Source organism: Cyprinodon tularosa, unplaced genomic scaffold (genome assembly GCF_016077235.1).
Source record: "Cyprinodon tularosa strain WSP-4 unplaced genomic scaffold, ASM1607723v1 ctg76, whole genome shotgun sequence".
In the NCBI taxonomy this organism is placed as follows: Eukaryota; Metazoa; Chordata; class Actinopteri; order Cyprinodontiformes; family Cyprinodontidae; genus Cyprinodon; species Cyprinodon tularosa.
Window position 1 is genome coordinate 2,822,538 of NW_024039518.1, and position 23,729 is coordinate 2,846,266.

The 23,729-nt window shown below is 39.6% G+C and overlaps 1 protein-coding gene across 1 annotated transcript; it reads right to left on the reverse strand.

The window, feature by feature from the left end:
* Positions 1–2,703: 2,703 nt before the first annotated feature.
* LOC119773318 (protein mono-ADP-ribosyltransferase PARP14-like) lies at positions 2,704–22,208 on the reverse strand. Its single transcript, XM_038270273.1, has 15 exons — positions 22,152–22,208; positions 21,894–22,027; positions 21,701–21,825; positions 13,019–14,531; positions 12,696–12,932; positions 12,145–12,369; positions 12,018–12,072; positions 11,776–11,922; positions 9,755–9,817; positions 9,496–9,672; positions 9,222–9,401; positions 8,479–9,090; positions 5,312–5,448; positions 3,722–3,902; positions 2,704–3,568 (listed from the first exon to the last, which is right to left on the reverse strand). The coding sequence occupies exons 4-15, from the start codon at positions 14,162–14,164 to the stop codon at positions 3,282–3,284; spliced, it is 3,447 nt and encodes a 1,148-aa protein (XP_038126201.1). The 5' UTR covers positions 14,165–14,531; positions 21,701–21,825; positions 21,894–22,027; positions 22,152–22,208; the 3' UTR covers positions 2,704–3,281.
* Between the last annotated feature and the right edge of the window lie 1,521 nt (positions 22,209–23,729).

Consider the following 23,729-nt stretch of genomic DNA (forward strand, 5'->3'; position numbering starts at 1 on the left):
TCCTTTTCTACTCACCCATAGGAGTTTTGTGTCATTTGGAGCTGTTCTGAAGATTTTCCATTAGGTTATATCCAAATGACTTGAAGGAACAAACTAAACTGTTCATAATGTATTCTTTATGGTACGCCAGCATTCATAACATGTAGGCAAATCTCTGTCCCCCAGACATCCGTGGTTGTATTTTTTATATTTATATTTTTTTAAATCAAAGCGGAGTGTGTATGATGTCATCCGCTCCAAATGACACAAAACTCATATGAGTGAGTAGAACATGGTGTAATAACGTAAAATCAAGGGTCCAATGTAAAAAAAAAAAAAAAAAAAACGCTGTTCCCCTTTAAGTGAAAACTTAAACTGGAAGAAACCTTCAGAAGAATCAGGGAGGGTGCTGCCTTCTGCCTAAATCAAATGGGATTCAGATGACAGATCATACAATAAAAAGAAGCTCAAATTAAATTCTATGTGAAAGAAATATAACAAGCTAACCCAGAGTTTAAGTAGCTCATTTAGTAGCTTCATCTATGAGGTAAACATAGCTAAACAGATGAGCTCTAAGATACTGTTCAGGTCTAGAAGATGAAAAGAACAGGGCCAGAACAGTGCGTCTAGGGGAGAGACAAAATTCAGAATCATGAGACTATCATCTATAATAATGAAAACATGAAGTTGCCACCAGTAGCAGAAAGACTGATCTTATGGACTTAATGCCCAGTTGTTATTGAAAAAGGTAGCTAAAAAAACGGGTCTGAACAAAAAATGGTGTCTTAAAGCTGAAGTCTGTAAGTTTTTAAAAATCACTTTTTTGTCGTATTGGCTAAAACTGTCCCTATGCCCAGACAGCAGTACATGTGATATGTAACCTGTGAAAAAAACTGCTTCAATTGGTACCGCCTACTGCCTGTATTTCAATCTGGAAAGAATAATTCGGGATGAGTCAAAACAACCAATCACAGCCAGAGGAGCGTCTGATGGAGTGTCAATCACAGCTCACACACGCTGAATATATAATATAGAAAAAAATTTCTTGCAAAAACTCAAATATTAAACCAAAATTATAAATTGCACTCGTACTTGTTGTCTCCCGCGTATTCCAGGACCAGGTCATGGGGTAGCAGTGTCAGTAGAGACTCTCAGACTTCCCTTTCCACAGATACCTCCTCCAGCTCTACTAGGGGAAGCCCGGGTGCTAGGTCATCCCTTGGGCCTCCCTCCCTGGGGACGTGCCTTGGGAGCCTCCTGAGGGAGATGTCCAGGAGGAATCCGACAAAGATGATGGAGAAACCTCAGCTGACTCCTCTTGATGTGGATGTGAAGTGGCTTTACTGTCAGCCTTTCCCGGGTGACTGAGCTCCTCATCCTATCTCTGAGGGAGAGCCAAGCCACCCGGAAGAGAAAGCTCAGTTCAGCCGCTTGTTGCAAGGATCTCGTTCTTTAGGTGATGATGCATTTTATGACCTTAAGTGAGGGTATGAACGTAGACCGGCACTCCTCAACACCCTGCACAAAAAGTCTATGCAACTATTACTAAAAAGAGCCATTCCTGAAAAGAGTGTTTGTTTACAGAATTTTTTTTTTTGAAGCAATTGAAACTGAAAGTTTTTTACGTACGAACAAATGATATACAAAAGCTACAAATGTCACATTCTTTGTGTTAAGCCTTCTTAACCAAAGATTTGATTATTGCTCAAGGGTCAACTTTTTTTTTTTTTTTATGAAAGTAATTAACATAATTTCCATTTCATTTGTATATTAAGGGTGAGGTGAGGGTGAGTCCCATCTACACAATTGAATTCACTCTGCAGACTGGATTCACCAGGTTCAATGTCTGGGCAGAAATAATACATATAATAATACATAGAGATACAGTAATTTCCTGGTTCCACATCACCCAACTCTGGCTGCTTGTGTTGATAATGTAGCTATCTACCAGGAAATTTTCAGAGCACTTTGTGCTTCCCTCTATCACTAATCACTGCAATGTTAATTTCATTTCATTTCATTTCAGTGCAGGCCAACACTGCGGTAATAAAAGCTGGTTTAATGACCATGGTTTAGTGAGCTTGATTGACAAGCAAACTGGACCTACCTGAATCCCACAGAGAAGCTGTGGAGTATTGACAATAGAAATGTGAGACACTAAACCCTACAATGTAGATAATCCAAGAAATTACTGTAATTTCTAACAACCTAGGCTTCCATTACACCTCAGCATGATCACAGGCTGATCGCCTCCATGCAATGCCACAGCCATGCCATAATTCATGTAAAAGAGGCCCATATACTTCAGATGCCTGGCATTTCTATATAAAAATTCCTTTTTTTTTAAATCAGTTACTTTTGATTTTTCTGAGACATTAATTTAGTGTTTTCTTATCCATATGAAATAATACTCAATGCATAAAGGTTTAAAAAGTTCATTGTATTAATCTTAATGGATCTATATACAGTTCCTTTAGTAAAAGAAACAAACATTACAATATTGAAATCTTTAGAGATCCAACTGTATAACGTACTACTCCACTTCACTAAAGCAGTTTCACATTCAGAATTAGAAAGAAAATTCATTATTAGTCCTATGGTGATTATTAAAATTAGATGTTAAGCTATTATGTTTTGTTGTTTTACCCAACGTATATTTTATTCTGTTAGGTGAAGTTGCAGAGGACTTTGTAGTAACAAATTAATTCAAAAATAACCAACTCGTTCTGTTGAGAGAAATATGGTTTTATTTCTGCGAAAATACTTTTAGTGAGATCAGAAATTCCAGGAGTTCAACATAAAAACATCTCTTTAGCTGAAAGATAAAAATTCTAAGATTATTTCAAACCATAACACCCTTCAAATATACCAGGCAATGTTAGATGTCAGGGAATAAACAGCTAAATATAAGATCTTACCATATAACCCTTAAAGTGCCGAAAATATAAACATTTTGAGAAGATTCTCTGGTTTGCTTGATGGATCATGCTTAAGTAAAAGTAAACTATGAAGTTAAAAATCAAACTGGTACTTTTCACCTTCATCCGATTAAGAATTACCTGTCCATAGAAAGTTATTTTTTAACCCTTTGCAACAATTATATGTTTATATTTATGAATTTACTTGTTTTTACTCTATATCTACAACACTAAAATATTTACCCAACTCCATATTTCTTTATCATTGATTCTGTTAAGTATGAGCTGTTTATTTTGGATATTTCTTCAATTCTAAAAAGCTTCTTTTAACATTCCCTGCTTTTGCTCTTGTTTTCTCTCGTGCATCAAAACTATTGAGTGCCATCACTTGAAGGTGATGAGGTAGTCTGGGTAAGCCTGGTTATCGTGGAACACAACAAACATGTTGGGTCTGTCCATTCTATCCACCACACTATCATAACGTAAGTGGGGGTGCTGTTCGTCACGAGGTGGAGGCACCCTCATACCGCTTTGGCCCAGAGTGTAGACCCCTGCCAGGACTCTGACCACAAACATTAGCTGAGAACCATCAGCAGCTGGCCTGGAGTAGGTTGGATGGCTGGAGTAGCTGGCATCTACAGCAAAGTAGGTTCCCTCTCCATATGCTGTTGCTGTGAGTTATAAGAAAATAAATATCAAAAAGCAGTATATCTAACTTTATGGCTGAATAGATTTTCTCTTTTGTCTGAGTTTTTCTTTTATTTTGCTTTCAGTGTCAATATCTGGGACTTAATTCTTAGTCTTTCATATAAAAATGTTTTTACCATTTTGCCCGGAGAAGCGCCTGTTGAAGCCAGTTGTCATGATAGAGTTACAGTTGTCCTGCGTCGTCCCATGATACAGAAACTTCTCATTTGCACCCCCCTCATGTTTGTTCTTCTGCGATATTTGTTTCTTTTGTACCTCGTAAGCACGACGTAGATGAATGTTCTGCAAACGATCAATCTACCAGAATAAACAGAGAAAAGCTGTTAAATCACCCTTCAGAATAACTGGAACCTCTATTGAAGATGCTGTTACGGTTTCAGGAAAAACTACTTTCATGTTAGACATTAGATTATGGCTGTGCTTTCACAAAGACCATCCCGCTGATGTCACACCACTAGGACACAGTGTATATAAGCAGTTCACACAAATATGTCTTCCCCCTGTACTTGACATTGGTTTGATGCAAGGAGAGGCCCAACAGTCCAGCTGGACATCATATTATCTGTGGTGCAATCCCAGGAACCGTGGTCTGTTTTTCCTGCCAACAAAAACTATATCCTTCTTCAAAAAAGAAGCTTTGAGCTAAAAACCAGCTGCAAGCTGGTCCAGATCCCATGAACCCAGCTGGCCGCTGCCACTGCCTGTGTTCACCGCCTGTGAGCTTCTGCAGGAACAAACCCCACTGAGCTGAGTCCATCATGAAGATGCTCTCTTACCAGCTCCGTAAAATGTCCAATAGCTTAAGATTCTACAATATCACCTGTGGCCAAGACAGATATAGGGATCCAGACCCGGTGGAGTGAGGCGGTCATCGTTACAGCTAAACACAATGGAACCAGACTAAACCACTTTGTGTAAGTAAGCTTGGTTTATGGCCAAAAGGTATATTCATGACCCGGTTTTGGCATGGTCTTGCTTTCCTTTTTTATTACCATGCTTTCTGGGACCTTTATTACACAATCTATGACTTCCTGATTATCTGAGCTATAAATACGGCCTGCCACACAGCCCTATTTATATAAGCCACACTCTTCAATGGGAAATTTGAACTTCAATCAAATTTAGAGCAAAGGTGGTTCAATATAAAATATTTTAAAATTCAATATGAGACAAATCCTAAACTTTTATTATACATATACCTGAATCCTAATTATCTTAAAAGAGAAACGGATAGAAACTGCTTAAAATGGTCATAACATAACATTCTGTAGACTCATCAAATCAAAAACATTTAATTTTAAGTACATGTACAATATATATATATATAAAAAAATTATTTCAACATTAAACGTGTAGAATTCAAAGGGGAACACTGACTTTCTAATATGTTAAACTTTACACTTTTGAACAGTAAAGAGTATTTTTAAGCAAATGTGTTATAAATCATATCTGGTGTGTTACCAGTGTTTCAACAATGGGCCAGAACATAATTACAGATGTAAAACATGAATGAGGAAGTGACACATTTCTGGTACTTAAATAGAATGTAGTCAATATTGATAGGAAAACCAGAAGGAAAACTAAAAAAAACGGCAATTATAAAACTTACAATACACGTTTGAAAATTTAAATAGCTTTTGAGGTAAGCAGCAGACAGAATCAGAGATTTTATTAATATATATTAGTTCTTAATGGGAACCACCAACCTTCATAACAGTTTTGCCAGCAGTCCTTTTGAATCCTTCTTTCACTCTTTTGTATTCTTCCGAATTAGGCTGCAGAGGTACCACCTTCATGTCTTCATCGCTATCCATGCTCTCCCAGTACAAAGGAAAAGTAAAGTCTAAAAGCATATTAGAATGAGAACTTAGAATTATTTTTTATTTTATTTAATGAACTTGTCTCATAGCTGAAAATATCCAATATGATAGTTTGTCATAGTTTTATATCATGATGTACCATTAAGTTTTATCCAGAGCGTTGATAAGTGAGGAAGAATATACTAAAAACACAATACCAGCATAAATTAATCTTATATTCAAGTGGACTTAAAAGTCATCATAGTTTACTTAGTATAGACCTAGCTCCCACACCAACTTTTTTTTAACCACCTGAGAAGAGTCTGCCGTTATTAAATTACTTATCCGATATTTAATTCGGACTTCACCTACAACACAGAGAGCTGCCATCTCCAGAAGTTTTCCGATGACTTGGCCATTGTAGGCTTTGTTTCTGAGCGAAACTAGCTGGAGTATCGATCGGTTATCATAAACTTTGTCGACTGGTGTGAGAAGAACCATCTGTCTCTTAACACAAGTGAGACCAAAGAGATGGTGACTTCAGGAGAAGACCCCAAACTCTCTCCCCCGTGAACATCCAGGGGCAGGATATAGAAAGTGATGAGAGTTTTAAATTCCGAGGTGTTCATGTCAATAATAAACTGGACTCCTAACATCTACGCCTTGTATAAGAAGGCCCAGAGCCGCCCTCACCACCAAAGGACCTTTGGAGTGAGCAGCCCCATGCTTAAAACCCTAGTAAGAGTCTGTGGTGGGATCAGCCCTCCTCTATGCTGTTGTCTGCTAGGCCTCTGGCAGCGCAGAGAGAACAGGAAGAGACTGAACAAACTAGTGACAAAGTCCGTTTCTGTCCTTGGCTGCACTCTGGACTCAGTGGAGGAAGTGGCTGGTTCTCTTTTTTTTTTTAAACATAAAACAACCTTTTTAAGTTTTATTCGACTAAAACTGACTAAAACTATCACCTATCATAATGGCTAAAATGTGACCAAGACTAATAATAGTTTACATCCTGAAGACTAAGACTAAATCTTAGATGGCTGTCAAAAACAACAATGATTGTGTAGCCTACAAACACAATGAGAGAGGACATTTAACAATGCAGTGTTCATCATACAGAATCGTTTCACTGCTCTTCACCATGATGAAAGCTCAAAGTTTATCTCATCTTAGACACTCGGGTATCATAACATTTTTTTCAGAGGATTGATACCACATGAGGGTAGCATAAGAATTCTATTGAAGGTAGGAAAGGAGCCCAGAATTGCTGTGCTGAATTCCGATAGCTATCAGTCTTAAGGACATATTTACACAATGGAAACACATTTTTGTGTTTGCATTACTTTATATATTTGCAGAGTGTTTGTACATCTTTGCCACTGTATAAAGCAAATTAGACAGTTGGGCACACAATGGCTCTATCTAAATGCTCTATCTCTCTATTCATCAGGAATGGCATACAGTACCTGAAGAGAATGCCTGACTTTGATTTTCAGTAATGAGTAGAAGTAAAACATGATATAATTCAGTCAGTCTACATCTGTATAGGGTCAAGTTTGGATACATTCTATGTTTTTTGGCCAATTTATCTGGCTAAGATTAAAATTAAGCTCCCAGCCTGGTTCATTACTATAAACTCCAATCATGGGGAAGACTGCCGACCTGACTGCTGTCCAGAAGGCCATCATTGACACCCTCAAGCAAGAGGGAATGACACAGAAAGATATTTCTAAATGAATAATCTGTTCCTAGAGTGTTGTATCAAGGCACCTCAGTGGGAAGTCTTTGGAAAGGAAAAAGTGTGGCAGAAAACGCTGCACAATGAGAAGAGGTGACCGGACCCTGAGGAAGACTGTGGAGAAGGGCCGATCCAGACCTTGGGGGACCTGCGGAAGCAGTGGACTGAGTCTGGAGTAGAAACATCCAGAGCCACCTTGCACAGGCGTGTACAGGAAATGGGCTACAGGTGCCGCATTCCCCAGGTCAAGCAGCTTTTGAACCAGAAACAGCGGCAGAGGCGCCTGACCTGGGCTACAGAAAAGCAACACTGGACGGTTGCTCAGTTTTGCACGTCATTTGTAAATCAAGGTGCCAGAGTCTGGAGGAAGACTGGGGAGAAGGAAATGCCAAAATGCCAGAAGTCCAGTGTCAAGTACCCAGAGTCAGTGATGGTCTGGGGTGAAATGTCAGCTGCTGATGTTGGTCCACTGTGTTTTATCAAGGGCAGGTCAATGCAGCTATCAGGAGATTTTGGAGCACTTCATGCTTCCATCTGCTGAAAAGCTTTATGGAGATGAAGATTTCATTTTCAGCACAACCTGGCACCTGCTCACAGTGCCAAAATCACTGGTAAATTGTTTACTGACCATGGCATCACTGTGCTCAATTCACCTGCCAACTCTCCTGACCTGAACCCCATAGAGAATCTGTGGGTTATTGTGAAGAGAAAGTTGAGAGACGCAAGACCCAACACTGTGGATGAGCTAAAGGCCGCTATCGAAGGATCCTGGGCCTCCATAACACCTCAGCAGTGCCACAGGCTGATTGCCTCCATGCCACACCGCATTGAAGCAGTTATTTCTGCAAAAGGATTCCCCACAAAGTATTGATCGCATAACTGTGCATAATTATTTGAAGGTCGACTTTTTTTGTATTAAGAACACTTTTCTTTTTTTTGGTCGGATTAAATATGCTAATTCTGTGAGATAGGAACTTTGGGTTTTAATGAGCTGTATGCCAAAATATTCTGTATTAAGACAATAAAAGACCTGAAATATTTCAGTTTGTGTGCAATGAATCTAAAATATATGAATGTTCAAGTTTTATCATTACATTATGGAAAATAATGAACTTTATCAGAATATGCTAATATTTTGAGAAAGATCTGTATACTGAGGTAAGGGCGGAAACCACTGGTGAATGCTGTCCAGTTTCACAGTGTCTAATTTCAGACAATTCCCTATCCAAACTTAAAGTGTGCAGCCTTTGAATTCAGACAGCTAAAAGATTTTATTCAATTGATTGAGTTGAAGCCTATGATATACATTAAAAAAGCTTTAAAAATCTGCCTTCCTCACCTTCCAGATTCTCAAGACGTTTGAGAGAAGTTGTTTGTCTTGAAGTTTTGGCTTCTAATTTAGACAGAATCACCTGCCATGTGACTCCATGTGCATCAACAATTCCTTCAGCAACATCCTTCTTTTCCAGTTTGTAATTGGCTGGCTTAGGGAGTCTCTCCCAGTTTCCATTTTGTCCCAGGATGCACCACATCACACGAATATGCAAGTCGTCCTCATCTTTCTCCCTCACCTCTCTCCTGAGGTTTTCATGCAGTAATGAATTAAACAATACGATTGCTTTGTTGACTCCATCTTTCATACCATTCATTATCAGGTTTCCGGATGGGTCCTTGGTCATGTACAGACCCTCTGACTCCACCAGTTGTTGTACATCTACAATGTCATCTTCTGTGAGACTCTGAAGCTGCTCTTTTGCAAAGATATGATTCGAACATTGAAGCTTATACTGATTTTTCAATTTTTTCATAGCATCATCAACATCCTTTCTGCTATGACCAAGGAACATGAAGACAGACTGCTGGCTCGCAGTACTGATATCAAGAATGCTTTGGTCTGCTCTCAGAGGTGAAGGTGCCCATGGTTGCACCTGAGGCAACTGTACTTGTGATTCTGGAAAATAAGTGAAAGATATTTGTGAATATTGTGATACAGTATTTGTCTCGACTAAAATCTCTACGACGCCATAAGAAATTCTTAAAAAGCACTGTAAAACAAAGATACTTGTAACAAAATTCTGTCACCTCTTCTTCGGAAAGTGGAGAACATTTGTGTTGCTTCTTCTTTAAAAGCCAAGAAGACATTGATCTTAATAAGGACAAGACGAATGGTGGTGAGGGTGCAGCCAGGACCAGAGGATGTGGCAGTGTTAATTCCTCGTAGGATTGCACCAGCAACGACAGCAGGGTCCAGCCCACCCGCTCCTGCAGAACAGTTTTATAAAAATTTAACCAAACATTGCAGTATTTATTATGGTTTTTTTTCTAATGACCACTTTGGAAACAAAAACATACTTACCGGCACAGATAGCAGGAATTGCTACAGATGCAAACCCAAGTTTTTCACAGTACTCAATAATGCTACATGCAAGTTCTTCAACCAGACTTGCATCTTTCTCTCCACATACATGTAAAAGTTTTTTACAGGGGAACCTCCCAGGCTGTGTCATAAAAACATCTCCTCTGTTCACATTAGCTGTACAGATAAAGGACAGGAAATTATCATACAAATTAGCTCTGAACCTTTTACTTTTAAACTTGTGTTTCTTCTCTCTTACCTGTTTTCAGTTTAGCTTCCACGTCTGCTCCAGCTACCGTTAGAATATCTTTACAAACCCCCTCTTTAAAAAACAACAAAAAGAATTATATATATCTATCTATCCACATATCTACCTACATACCTATCATATATATATATATATATATATATATATATATATATATATATATATATATATATATATATATATATATATATATATATATATATATACAGTGGGGCAAAAAATTATTTAGTCAGCCACCAATAGTGCAAGTTCTCCCACTCAAAAAGATGAGAGAGGCGGGTAATTTTCATCATAGATATACCTCAAGGATACCCGAAACAAAATTATAGACCTGCACCAGCTAGGAAGTCTGAATCTGAAATAGGTAAACAGCTTGGTGTGAAGAAATCAACTGTGGGCTCAATTATTATAAAATGGAAAACATACAAGACCACTGATAATCTTCCTCGATCTGGGGCTCCACGCAAGATCTCACCCCGTGGGGTCAAAATAATCACAAGAACGGTGAGTAAAAATCCCAGAACCACACGGGGGGAACTAGTGAATGACCTGCAGAGAGCTGGGACCAAAGTAACAAAGGCTACCATCAGTAACACACTACGCCGCCAGGGACTCATATCCTGCAGTGCCAGACGTGTCCCCCTGCTTAGGCCAGTACATGTCAAGGCCCGTCTCAAGTTTGCTAGAGAGCATTTGGATGATCCAGACGATGACTGGGAGAATATCATATGGTCAGATGAAACCAAAATAGAACTTTTTGGTAAAAACTCTACTCGTTGTGTTTGGAGGAGAGAGAATTCTGAGTTGCATCCAAAGAACACCATACCTACAGTGAAGCATGGGGGTGGAAACATCATGCTTTGGGGCTGTTTTTCTGCTAAGGGACCAGGACGACTGATCCATGTGAAGGAAAGAATGAATGGGGCCATGTATCATCAAATTTTGAGTGAAAACCTCCTTTCATCAGCAAGGGCATTGAAGATGAAACGTGGCTGGGTCTTTCAGCATGACAATGATCTGGTTTGGTCTGCCGCGGTTTCCGTAGGCTCGTGAACTCGCAGGCGCGCACTTTTAGGAAATCCTATACACTACTGTTTATGCTCTAAAAACATTCTAAATTACTTCGTTTCAAGTAAATTCTGCTACCCACTCAGGATACTTGGAATACATTGGACGAGCAGTATGGAGGAATATTGACATGTTTTTTGTGGACTTTTATGGACCTTTCTGCCTCGGGCGCCATAGACCTCCATTATTTAAACGTCAGCATACAGCAAGAAGCCTCCCAGATCTCCAGATGCATTTGAGATATCAAAAAAGTACTCCAGAGTGTTGTTCAACATGGGGGTGAGTAGAAAATGAAGGCTAATCATGTTTTGGGTGTACTATTCCTTTAAGGCCTACTATGAAATTGCCACATCAAACGTGACGTGCTGACATGGATGCAGCTATAAAGCTGTCGGGTTTGCTTCAAGGAAAATTCATTTTGAAGAAATTAATTGTTCTAACACACCCTCCCGTTACCTCAGGTCAGCTGATCAGTTGCTTCTGAGAGTCCCAAAGACAAAATGCAAGCTCAGAGGGGCCCGTGAGCATAAGACAGGCCTCTTCTCTTGCTATTTTTAAGACCCTTCTTAAGACTCATCTTTTTTCCTTGGCTTTTGGCACAATTTGAGAGGTTTTACTTTGTTTTATTCAGTTTGCATACTAATAAGTATTTTATCATTCCAGTTCTAAACAAAAAAATAAAGCTAATTAAAGCAGATAAAAGATGATTTATTTAATTAGTGATTGGGATCAATCAGGTCTAGACAGAAAATTGTACTTTGACTGATACTACCATAAGGCTATGCCTCTTGTCTTTGCTGCTATGACTTTATTTGTAAACGTCTGTTTTTCACCCTCTGCTCTGCTATGTAATCTGTCCTTGTGTTCAGCAATGAAAAATCTAATGATTGCAATGTACTTCTTTACTTGGACTTTCACAGGCTATCTCTGCATTTGTCACCTACCATTGTGAAAATTAGTAAAGTCGGTGGTGTTCACTACAGCATCAGTGGTCTCATTGGTGATATCGCCAAACACAAACTGAAGTGTAGCGCCGCCTCTTAAAGTTATACTGATATCATCAAGGTCACTGGTGAGGGACCTGAAGAGTGCTAAAAGAAGAAAGCCGTCACATGCAGTTGGAAGACTGACAATAACACATTTATTGACCAAAAAGCGTATGAACTATCAATAAAGTGTGGTTTACCTCGACCTCCCTGGTTCATAATTAAGCTGAGGTGTTTGTACACTTCATGGTAGTTCCAGAGATAACAAAAAATAATCAATACTAAGCAACATTGTTTTGAATTCCATAGCTTTCCTTTAAGACGTACCTTCTCTGAGTCAGGGTAGCCAGGTTTAATAACGATGTGGATGCTGTTGACATTTTTGCAACGTCCAGACAATGCAAACTGCTTAATGCTTTCCGTCAGAACTTGAACGGCTTCACTCAAAGGGTATTTTAGGAGCAAACCTGGTCCAATAATAGGGATGGCCACTGAACTGAAGCCCTTCTCTGCACAAAGGTCCAAGCATCTTTTTAACCCTTTTGCAAGAGCCTGCAAGACAAAAATGAAATATTTCCCTGGATCTTTAAAAAAATTCCATCCATCTGTTATAAACTGTGTTCATTTCCTGGTTCCTAAGACAATAATATGAAAGATCCATTGGTCCCCAAAACAGAGCAAAGCATTTGGTATTTCAGTTTGCAAAAGAGCAGCAGTTTTGTATGTTGGCAATGTTATTCATTGCTCCTTTAAAACAAATGGCAAATTACCTAACCCTGTTATTCTAAATAGTTGCATATGCTTGGTATTACATTTCAAAATGTCTGTTACATTGTTCACCTCCTCATGAACAGATATTTAATTTTAACTTATTTTACCTGCACACTCATTCCTCCAGCTCTGTCCCAAGATAGGCACTCAATGCAGAATATTTTGGAGCACCCCAGAGATGCGCTGGCACCAACCTGAAGAACATCACCAGGGGCAAGGCCAGATAATGGCACCAATGTGTCAAACATTAATTGAAATGTGTCTCCACTTTTTTTTAGCAAACATTTCCCAATATTTGTTGAAGACAGGTTGTTATCATGTGTGGGGACAACCAAAACATTCACCTGTGGAAACATTTAGAGATAGAGTCAATAGAAAACTGACAATAGCCCTCCTATAAAATATGAGAATAAACTGAAAAACAACAGACCCGCTCATCCTCTAAACTGCAGATCTTGATTTCTAGATTGATATCACTGTACGCATTAGGTTCCACCATGTTGGTGCGACTCCTGGGTCTTGGTGTGATACTGCTGATGCTGCTGAGGCTTAGTTGTCTGGCTGCCACAGATGGAGAGCAAATTTTTTGCTGTTCCCAAATAATCACCTGGCATTTACTTTCGACCAGCTCCTTGCTTTCTTTCCCTTCTCCTTGGAAGTATTGCAGAGCTCCAGGACCATCCAGGACTAATGTGTCAAATGTCATGCTGGCCAGAGCGACCATAAGGGCCTGCTTTGTCTCCTGAACCCGCAAACGGGGTCCAGACAACAGTACACATGGGTTTGGAAAATGGGAGGGTGAGAGTTTCACATCAGTCGGCTTCATGCCAATTATTCCTAAGATTTTATCAAAGCAGTCAACTAGTTCAGGACACTGCAGGCTGAGGACATCTTGAACTGATACCTGATTCGCCTGATAGTCATGGAGAAGATCTTTAAGCTTGTTCACTTGTTCAGTGTAGCCCACCAGCTGTACTTTAATTGATGGAGTACCACTGTATCCAGGGACAAAGCTAACTTCCACTCTATGCTCGCCACGGTTTGCTTCATTCTTTGCTTTGATAATAATTTCTTTGAGTTGGTCTAGATCTGGAGGTTTGGCTGCAGCACCCTGAAGATTCACACTTGATACATTTAGATCTCTCAGCAGTGTTGTCTCAGCTTCATTTAGGGCATCTGAAGACAAACTAGAAAGAAGCAGCTCTGATCCCACCTCAAAGTAAACTGGACTTCTTAGACTTTGTTGAAACCGAGTTTGGTACTTGGAGATGGCATTGCTGATGTCCATAAAGGCAATCAAATCTGCAGGAAGATTCACCTTCTTTTCTTGGATCTTCATTATCAATTCGTTAAGTTTTGTTGATCCAGACTGTACTTTCTCTTCAGGCCCTTCTAAAATTATCATGTTAACTCTCCTGCTGATTTTTACCTCTGGGTAAAATGTGCTCATCTCTCTGTTGAAATCCTCTTCAATAAGTTTGAACTGCTTCTCCACAACTCGCTGCTCCTTACATACTGGTATGCTTTTCACCAGAACTGCAATTTTCCCCTTTACCACGTCAGCTTCCCCAACCATCACAGCATAACCACTGAGTAAATTTTTACGTCATCGGTGACAAATAAGGGATCCTGCAGAACCTTTTTGACCTGTTTGGGCTCAAGCACATGATGGCAGCTGTAGCTCTCAATGAGATTAATGAAGATCTTATCCACTTGGAGTTCCCAGTGTTCTGCTGCACCGTCAAAAGCTCCCCCAAGCCCCTTCTCTATATCTCCACTTACTACTGCCTCTTCTTCCTCAAAATCTAGCCGCACTGTGCAGCCGATTGCAGAGAGCTGCTTTTGCAGGACTTTGAACGCTTTAGGATTGTCTCTCAGGTAGAACAAGAGGAAGATGTTGGGAAAATCTTCTCTAGGGTTTTCTTGCTGAGTTTAGTAGTTGTCTACAAAAAGAAAAAGAAAAAAAAGATTTTGTTTTATTATATAAAAAAGGTGGATACAGGAAATGTATATACTACAGGTGCTGGTCATAAAATTAGAATATCATGAAAAAGTAGATTGATTTCAGTAATTCCATTTAAAAAGTGAAACTTGTATATTATATTCATACATTACATACAAACTCATATATTTCAGATGTTTATTTTGTTTAATTTTGATGATTACAAATGACAACAAATGAAAATCTCAAATTCATCATATCAGAAAATTAGAATATTGTGAAAAGGTTCAAAATTGATGGCCCCTGGTGCCACACTCTAATCAGCTAATTAACTCAAACCACCTGCAAAAGCCTTTAAATGGTCTTTCAGTCTAGTTCTATAGGCTACACAATCATGGGGAAGACTGCTGACTTGACAGTTGTCCAAAAGACGACCATCGACACCTTGCACAAGGAGGGCAAGACACAAAAGGTCATCGCTAAAGAGGCTGGCTGTTCACAGAGCTCAGTGTCCAAGCACATTAATAGAGAGGCGAAGGGAAGGAAAAGATGTGGTCGAAAAAAGTGTACAAGCAAGAGAGATAACCGCACCCTGGAGAGGATTGTGAAACAAAACCCCTTCAAAAATGTGGGGGAGATTCACAAAGAGTGGACTGCAGCTGGAGTGAGTGCTTCAAGAACCACCACACACAGACGTATGAAAGACATGGGTTTCTGCTGTCGCATTCCTTGTGTCAAGCCACTCTTGAACCACAGACAGCGTCAGAAGCGTCTAAAGAGAAACAGGACTGGACTGCTGGTGAGTGGTCCAAAGTCATGTTCTCTGATGAAAGTAAATTTTGCATTTCCTTTGGAAATCAAGGTCCCAGAGTCTGGAGGAAAAGAAGAGAGGCACTTCATCCACGTTGCTTGAAGTCCAGTGTAAAGTTTCCACAGTCAGTGATGGTTTGGGGTGCCATGTCATCTGCTGGTGTTGGTCCATTGTGTTTTCTGAGGTCCAGGGTCAACGCAGCCACATACCAGGAAGTTTTAGAGCACTTCATGCTTCCTGCAGCTGACCAACTTTTTGGAGATGCAGATTTCATTTTCCAACAGGACTTGGCACCTGCACACAGTGCCAAAGCTACCAGTACCTGGTTGAAGGACCATGGTATCCCTGTTCTTAATTGGCCAGCAAACTCTCCTGACCTTAACCCCATAGAAAATCTATGGGGTATTGTGAAGAAGAAGATGCAATACACCAGACCCAACAATTCAGAAGAGCTAAAAGCCACTATTAGAGCAACCTGGGCTATCATAACACCTGAGCAGTGCCACAGACTGATCGACTCCATGCCACGCCGCATTGCTGCAGTAATACAGGCCAAAGGAGGCCCAACTAAATACTGAGTGCTGTACATGCTCATACTTTTCATGTTCATACTTTTCAGTTGGCCAACATTTCTATAAATCCTTTGTTTTTATTGGTCTTCAGTAATATTCTAATTTTCTGATATGATGAATTTGAGATTTTCATTTGTTGTCATTTGTAATCATCAAAATTAAACAAAATAAACATCTGAAATATATGAGTTTGTATGTAATGTATGAATATAATATACAAGTTTCACTTTTTAAATGGAATTACTGAAATCAATCTACTTTTTCATGATATTCTAATTTTATGACCAGCACCTGTATCTAATGAAAAGTTGCACCCCCACCTAGTAAAAAAAATAAATAAATACATCAATAACATTTATACATTTCTCTTACACAAAATGGTGCCGTCTAAAGGCAGCGATTTGCAACAGCTCTCGCAAATTCCACAAAATATGCGACATAGAACGCTACAAACTATGTAATGATCCTGTATCTATTATCGCCAGTGCCTGGTGGAGCTACAGTCAAAGTGTTTTTTTTTGGACTTGTAAATACAGCCACTCTTGACTGCTTAAGAAGCTTTGGGGTGCTTCAGGCAGATGCGCACAGAGTAGCCGACACATGGAGCAGAACACACAGGAGAAAGAGCAAGTGGAAGTTGTGTGCAAGACTGCTTAAGCAGGGCTACAGAGGTGGGCAAACAGGCTAAGAACAAATCCCCACAGACCATCACTGCCTTCAATTCTGCTCTCCAACGTCCACTAAGTGGACAACACAATGGATCATCTTCAACTCAAACTCTAATAAAATAAGGAAATTATTGACTGCTACGCCGTCATCCTGACAGAGTCATGGCTTAAATTATTAATACTGGATGATGCTGTTATCCTGGAGGGAACTCTAAACTCTGCGGTAAAGGCTGCTTTATCCTTCGAAACCAGGTCGTCTGCGTAGGTATCGCAGTGAATAAAAAAACGTCCCCGCCCCCTCCGCAGACACTCTGCCGCACCTCTCCCAAATAGTAGGTGACCGCAGACAGTGCCGCAGACAGGAGGCTGGCTTGTTTTGTTTTTTTGTTGTTGATCATTTATTTCGAACACTTAATAAAAAGCAAATATAAGTAAATTAATAAAGTCATAACAAAACAAAAAAGAAAAAGAAAAAAAACATATGTACATACCATCATGTTCGAAAAGGAGTAGGAAGAAGTAATACAACTTATTAAATCCTACCCCTGTTGTATATTAACATCTACCTATGTTTAAGCATACATATATATCGACACACACATATATATACATATATATGTGTGTGTGTGTGTGTGTGTGTGTGTATATATATATACGTACACATACTCAGATACCTATACATACTTACGTTCCCAAACACTTCCATTTTCTTATAATACAGCTGACAGTTGACTGTGGAATATTTAGGAGCGAGGAAATTTCACGACTGGATTTGTTGCACAGGTGGCATCCTATCACAGTTCCACGCTGGAATTCACTGAGCTCCTGAGAGCGACCCATTCTTTCACAAATGTTTGTAAAAACAGTCTGCATGCCTAGGTGCTTGAATTTATACACCTGTGGCCATGGAAGTGATTGGAACACCTGATTCCAATAATTTGGATGGGTGAGCAAATACTTTTGGCAATATAGTGTATATATATATATACATATATACACACACATACATATATATATATATATTTTTTTACTATTTCATCTCTCTTGACTTCTTATCGATTTTAATTCATAGTGGCAGAGCAAGTTCTATTCCCCCTCAAGCCCCGTCCTCCCTGTATCTTGTAAAAATTACTTGTTTATATTTGTTTTTAAACTGGTTGATGTTTGGACATTGCTTCAAATCCTTGCTCAGTCTGTTCCATAGCCTCACTCCACTATTTGTTATACAAAATCTTTTCCTTGCAGTTCTGTATCTTTGAATCTTAAAATTAGTTATCTCCCTTAAATCATACCCCCCCTGTTTTTGTGACTGCAATTGCGGAAAACAACTCGTTAAGTTGGACCAGCTAGAAGAGTGAGGTGTGCGAGAATGCTGGGACCCCTTTTCCACCTTGATCCCTGCTCTTTTTCGCCATCATGGCCCTCTGTTGTCAGACAAACTCGCCCCCACCTCCTCACCGCCTCAGCCGTATCTAGACCCACATAGCGCAGACCACGCTCAAAATTGAGGATAGATCAAAGATGTCTGCCATAGAGGCACCCTAGGACTGTTTTGAATGCTCTGATTGGAATATGTTCAAAGCTACAGCCACATTTGACGACAAGATCAATATTGATGTGTATGCCATGGCTTTATCAGCCTATATCAACAAATGCATCGAGGATGTCAACACCACAAAGAAAATCATCACCCGGGCCAACCAACGACTATGGATGACTGGGGAGGTTTCGAAAATTGTTCAAGGCACAGAACTCAGCCTTCAAGTCTGGTGACAGAGAGGCACTGAGGACAGCGAGAGCCAACTTGAACTGTGCCATCAGACCAGTGAAGCAGAACCACAGCAAGAAAATACAGGATCTAATCCACAATGCCAGAAACACCAGGAGGATGTGGCAAGGTATATGGGCAATTACGGACTACAACACACCCTCCCCTCTGGTGGGTGCAGCTGATGCTGACTTCCTAAATGGACTAAACAAATTCTTTGGAAGGTTTAAGGCACTAAACAGCACTCCAGCTGTCAAAGCTTTTCCCCATCAAATAGAGATGTCATGATCCTGGCACTGGTGGCTGGCTTGCTCATTCCATTTACCTGTTTAACTCCGCCGTGTTTCTCATTACCACTTATCCACCTGTTTCCAGCCCCTATATATAGTGTTTGTTTTCAGCCATCAGTGTCAGATTATTCAAGCTGCTGTGAGAGTAACTCTAGCAATCAAAGTAAGTCTGTCTGTTATCCTGATTCTGAGCTGTTTTCTGTTCTGGATTTTTGGAATTTTTTTGCCTTGCCCCTGTCTGCGCTGTTTGCTGTGTTTTTGCACTGTTTTCCTGGATCCTGCTGCCAACCGATCCTGGACTGTTTCCTCGGCTTGGATTCTCCTTAAGGACACTGTTGCTCCCTCGGTGTCAGCTACAATCAGCTCATCTTTTGGTGTGCTGGAAGCGGCTACTGCTGCTAACCATCTCCCTTTCATCTGTGATCGGACTGGACTTTGAACCAGGTCAGTGACTTTGCTCCTTCTCATTATTAGTCCTATTTCTTAGTCACTGACCTGTGTTTTCTACCTCTGCAGTGAATGCAGTTATCCGCCCCGCTGACAATCAGCTGCTCGCTGAGTTATTGGTTCTAAAATAAAGCTTGTTGTAAACTGTCCTGAACTGTCTGATCATTGGGTCCAAATTTCTGAGGTCACTACAAGAGGAGGCACTCGTCCTTGACAAAGCTGACATGTGAAAGACTGTAAGAAGAGTGAACCCGAGGAAGGCATCAGCCCCCAATGACATACCTGGGCGGGTGTTCAAGGAATTTGCAAGTCAGCTGGCTGGTGTCCTCAGACATTTTAACACCTTGCTTGAGCAAGCCGCACTGTCAGCATGCTTTAAGTCTGCCTCTGTCATTCCCTTCCCAAAGAAGCCTAAAGTCACATCACTTAATGACTACCGGCCTCCAATCATGATTAAATATTTTGAAAGGCTTGTTAAAGAACACGTCGTCTCCAGACTCCCCCCAACATTCGACCCATTCCAGTTTGCCTACCAATGAAACCGCTCCAATGAGGACACCATCTCCTCCCCTCTTCACCTGAGCCTAACACACCTGGGGCAGAAGAACACCCACGTGCTGTTGCTGTTGTTGGACTTCAGTTTGGCTTTCAGCACCATCATCCCATTAACCTGACAACAGCCAGATGCATGTCTAGCTCCGCCTAGCTCCACTCACATACATCTGGGACACCGCTCATTGAAAGCGATTTCCCCAACCAAATTTATGGTCTGGCCAATCAGGACGCAGGGTGGTTGTTTCCTGGATGTGACGTAGTGGAGAAGCGAGTTCTGTAAGTCGTTTGTCTATACTTTTTTGGTTGGCTTCTTTTTTTAAAATAAGTCTGCTGTGCACAATGTTGCCTTTTATCCGCACATTTTCATGGCACAAACGACATTGATCATTTACCGACATTGCGCTGATTCCACTGTTGCTATATCCAAGATGTCGGCTGTTCTGTTTTGTTTTTTTCCTGCGTAGCTCTCACAGCGTCACGGGTTAGCTTCGATGTGAGTGGTTGAAATAGCACGTCGATAAAGATGACAGACAAGTGGCTTCTCCAATCATATGCAAGGAGTTTTGATAAGGCCCAGCCTTCAGTAAAGGCAATTCCTATGGCGGTGTCCCAGATGTATGCGAGTGGAGCTAGGCGGAGCTAGACATGCATCTGGCTGTTGTCAGGTTATCATCCCACAGCATCTGATAGAAAAACTGAAACATCTGGGCTTCAGCACACCCCTTTGCAATTGGATTCTAGACTTCCTCAACAACAGACCTCAGTAAGTCTGGGTCGGACAGAACACCTCAGTTGTCATTACCCTAAGCACAGAATCCCCTCAATACTGCGTCCTGAGCCCCCTGCTATTTACTCTGATGACATAACACTGCGCCCCCAGTTTCACCACCAATCGCATAATTAATTTTGCATACTGACACTATAGTGGGGGCCACTAACCAGAACAGAATTTGTGTACTTGTACTTAAAATTTGAACAGGTGTAAAAAGAAATTGTATTTGTGATTTTTTTTTCTTTAATTCGACAAATACACAACTTCAAATTCACATTTACAATTAACAAATAGTTTTGAAACTAAATAATGTTCATGTATTGGCACCATATCCTTCAGATCACTGCTGCACTTTATAAATGGAAATGTTCTTTTAGCTGCTGTAAGCTGCTCATTCAGTGTTGAAGAGCTGTATGCATTGAAATTTCTTTTTGTATACACTCAGTGTATACAACATTACAATAAATTTTGTCTAAGTCTAAATGGTATGATGCTCAGTTGTACTTGGTATTCATAAAAAAGTAATCACAAAAACATTTATGAAATAACAGTTGGTTAAAAAAAATTATTAAAAAAAGTGAGTTGCATTTGTGTTCTCCTGCTTAAAGAAATTGAAACAACCCATGCTCCTCCTAATGCTTTGTATGCACAAAGAACCAAACTGGTTAATGAAGAATTTTATACATGTCTTTACATGTATCCTGGCTATCTGTTCATCGTGCACTAAGCAGTCATTAATAAGCTAAAGTTATGATGCGTTTATCTATAACGCCATTTATATATATATATATATATATATATATATACACACACACACACAAGTTGCAGCTTTTGAGCACTTGAGTCAGACATATCCATTTGAGATTTTCTTTTTGCAATTCCAGAAAGTTGTTCTTCCTGATTTATATGAAACATCTCTCATCCATTTTCCTAAGAGATAAGACAACTGCTGCTGCCTTTGTGTAAAGCAGGTAAAGACATAGACTGAAACACATTAACAACAACTGTAATTACAATGAGAGGTGGGTCTTAATATGGCTGACATAAGGAATGTGTGTATTAATGTGCAAAACACTGTTTACTTGTATTAGAAGTAATGACTGAAGTTACCGAATGTATAATTCACCACAGAGTGGCTTAAACCTGTCAAGATCGGAAGTAAAAGGTAAACAGGTTTAGAAGATTTAAAAAAAAAAAAAAAAAATGTATAATTGACAAAAGTAAACCAGGTAGGTGCTTGGCCCTGACTATACAAGATACAGGTTTTAGCAAGAAACAAGAACTCACCTGCAAATTGCTTGTCGATGGCTGATCGAGGGCCTGTGGTGAACTGCTGCGACTCACGGTCAGATGTAAATCTCCACCAGGGAGGATAATTTTGTGAGTTTTTCTCTGTAAAACTCTTTCTTGATCTTAAACATGAAAAACATCATAAGTCACATATCTATATTCAGAGCTGCAAATGCTTTAAAGGACATACCTTCTTTTTCATTAAAGGTGACTTTATAGATGTTATCTCCAACCTTTTCAATAACTCCACAATCGCCTCCCCCAGAGTCTCTTCTTTTCTGAAAGTATCTCCTGACCCTTTCCTTCTCTCTGTCTGTTAGAGGCCTAGCCTCAAAATACAGGGAATGGGAAGATTCAGCCATTTTGAATCTTTTAACCAAGAGAGCACTGTCTGTGCTTGCTCCTGTTCTGTCAACAATCCTTACTAAAGAATTAGTTTCACTTTCACCTGTTTTTCTCCTCTACCTTGACACACCCAGTTACAATCCGGTAATCGCTCCGTCTGGAGAGACATTTCCTGGATTGGTTTGTTGAATATTTACATTGCAACTGTAAACAAATACTTATAAAACCACTGATAATGACTTGATAATAACCTTCATTAATTTAAAAACAAAGTAACATTCCTTTCAGAGATTTAATCAATTAGGAGCATACAACTGAGTGCATATAGTTTCTTACATTCATTGTTTTGAAAATCTAGATATTTATCCCAATTTAAAGAAGTTTTTGTGACACAAATGTTTGGCTCCCATCCTTTTTTTTACTGCAGTTTTCACTCTTGTTCACACATATCTACATTTCGAGCCCCATCAGACATCATAGAAAAATGCAAATAAGGGATAAATGCATGTGATTATCTGTTTGAAGTGCAGGCCTTCTATCTTGGGTAAAGTCCACTGCTGGCTGAGATTTCCAGAACAGGCCAAACCTCTAAAGGAATGGGTTATGATGTGGAAGTGGTGTCATGTTACAGTTCCCGCCCATACACGTTTCACTGCTTTGGCAGGAATCCACCTTTTCTATTTTTGTGTGCATCGAGCTAAGTGAAAAGAAAACTCAAACAAACCTTGAAAGAGTCACTGCATGAAAAGTGGGATTTTCGTCAATATACGGCACTGTAGATTGTCGTGGAACTTCAGGTTAGCGGCAGTATACGGCAATTTGCAGGCTTCGACGAAAACTCCCGTAAATTGTCAGAAATTGACGTGGAATTTCTTAGGCAGTGTTCCCCCCATGCCTCCCCCCCATGGAATTCTAGGGGAGGCTTTAACATGTAAATGAACATGCTGTGAGCTATACAAATGCAAACCCCCCCTGCAACCCTGGGTAAGAAAATCTCTGATACAAAGAGATCAGGTATAGCCTCTTACATTTTAGCTTGAATTGATTTATTTAATTAAAGTATAGAGACAAAAACAGATCTTTAGCTGACAGAGCAATACATTTAGAGCAGTAATTATTTTTTTTTAAATTTGCATTTAAGATAAAAAATAAAATGTTGTCTGTCAATATGCTCAATTCACAATTACTTAAGTGGAAAAGTTTCAAGAAATGATTCTGAGATGATTCACTTTATAACATGGCGCATTATCCTGTTGGAAGTAGCCATCAGAAGATTGGTACACTGTGGTCATAAGGACATAGGTCAGCATGCTAAATTGGTATTAAGTGGCCCAAAGTGTGGCAATAAATATCCCCCAAATAGATGGTAGCTTGAATTGATTTATTTAATTAAAGTACGCTAGATTACTGTGTATGCAAATGTTATGTAAAAAAAATACACAAAATAATTTACTTCAAAAATTAGTTTTAATCAGAATCAGTTGGCTGTAATGGTTAATTTTTTTTTTTAGATTTCCACTTTTTTTTTTTGTTTGTTATTGAATATATAAGAAAACAATAACAATCTCAAATAACAAGTCAATAACAAATATTCCAATACAAGAAGAAATATCACAACTCCTGCTTTTGAAAAATAAAATTAAATGCACAGGCTGGAACAAAGTATAAAATAAAATAAAAT

Bases quoted from the DNA above. Each gene is read 5' to 3' on its own strand.
- LOC119773318 (XM_038270273.1), bottom strand. From the start codon at position 14,164: ATGGTTGGGGAAGCTGACGTGGTAAAGGGGAAAATTGCAGTTCTGGTG. The intron at 9,818-11,775 runs GTAGGTGACAAA...TGTTTTTTAAAG, and splicing joins CTTTACTAATTTTCACAATG to AGGGGGTTTGTAAAGATATT. The intron at 3,903-5,311 runs GTTGGTGGTTCC...TTATTCTGGTAG, and splicing joins CTGGCAAAACTGTTATGAAG to ATTGATCGTTTGCAGAACAT.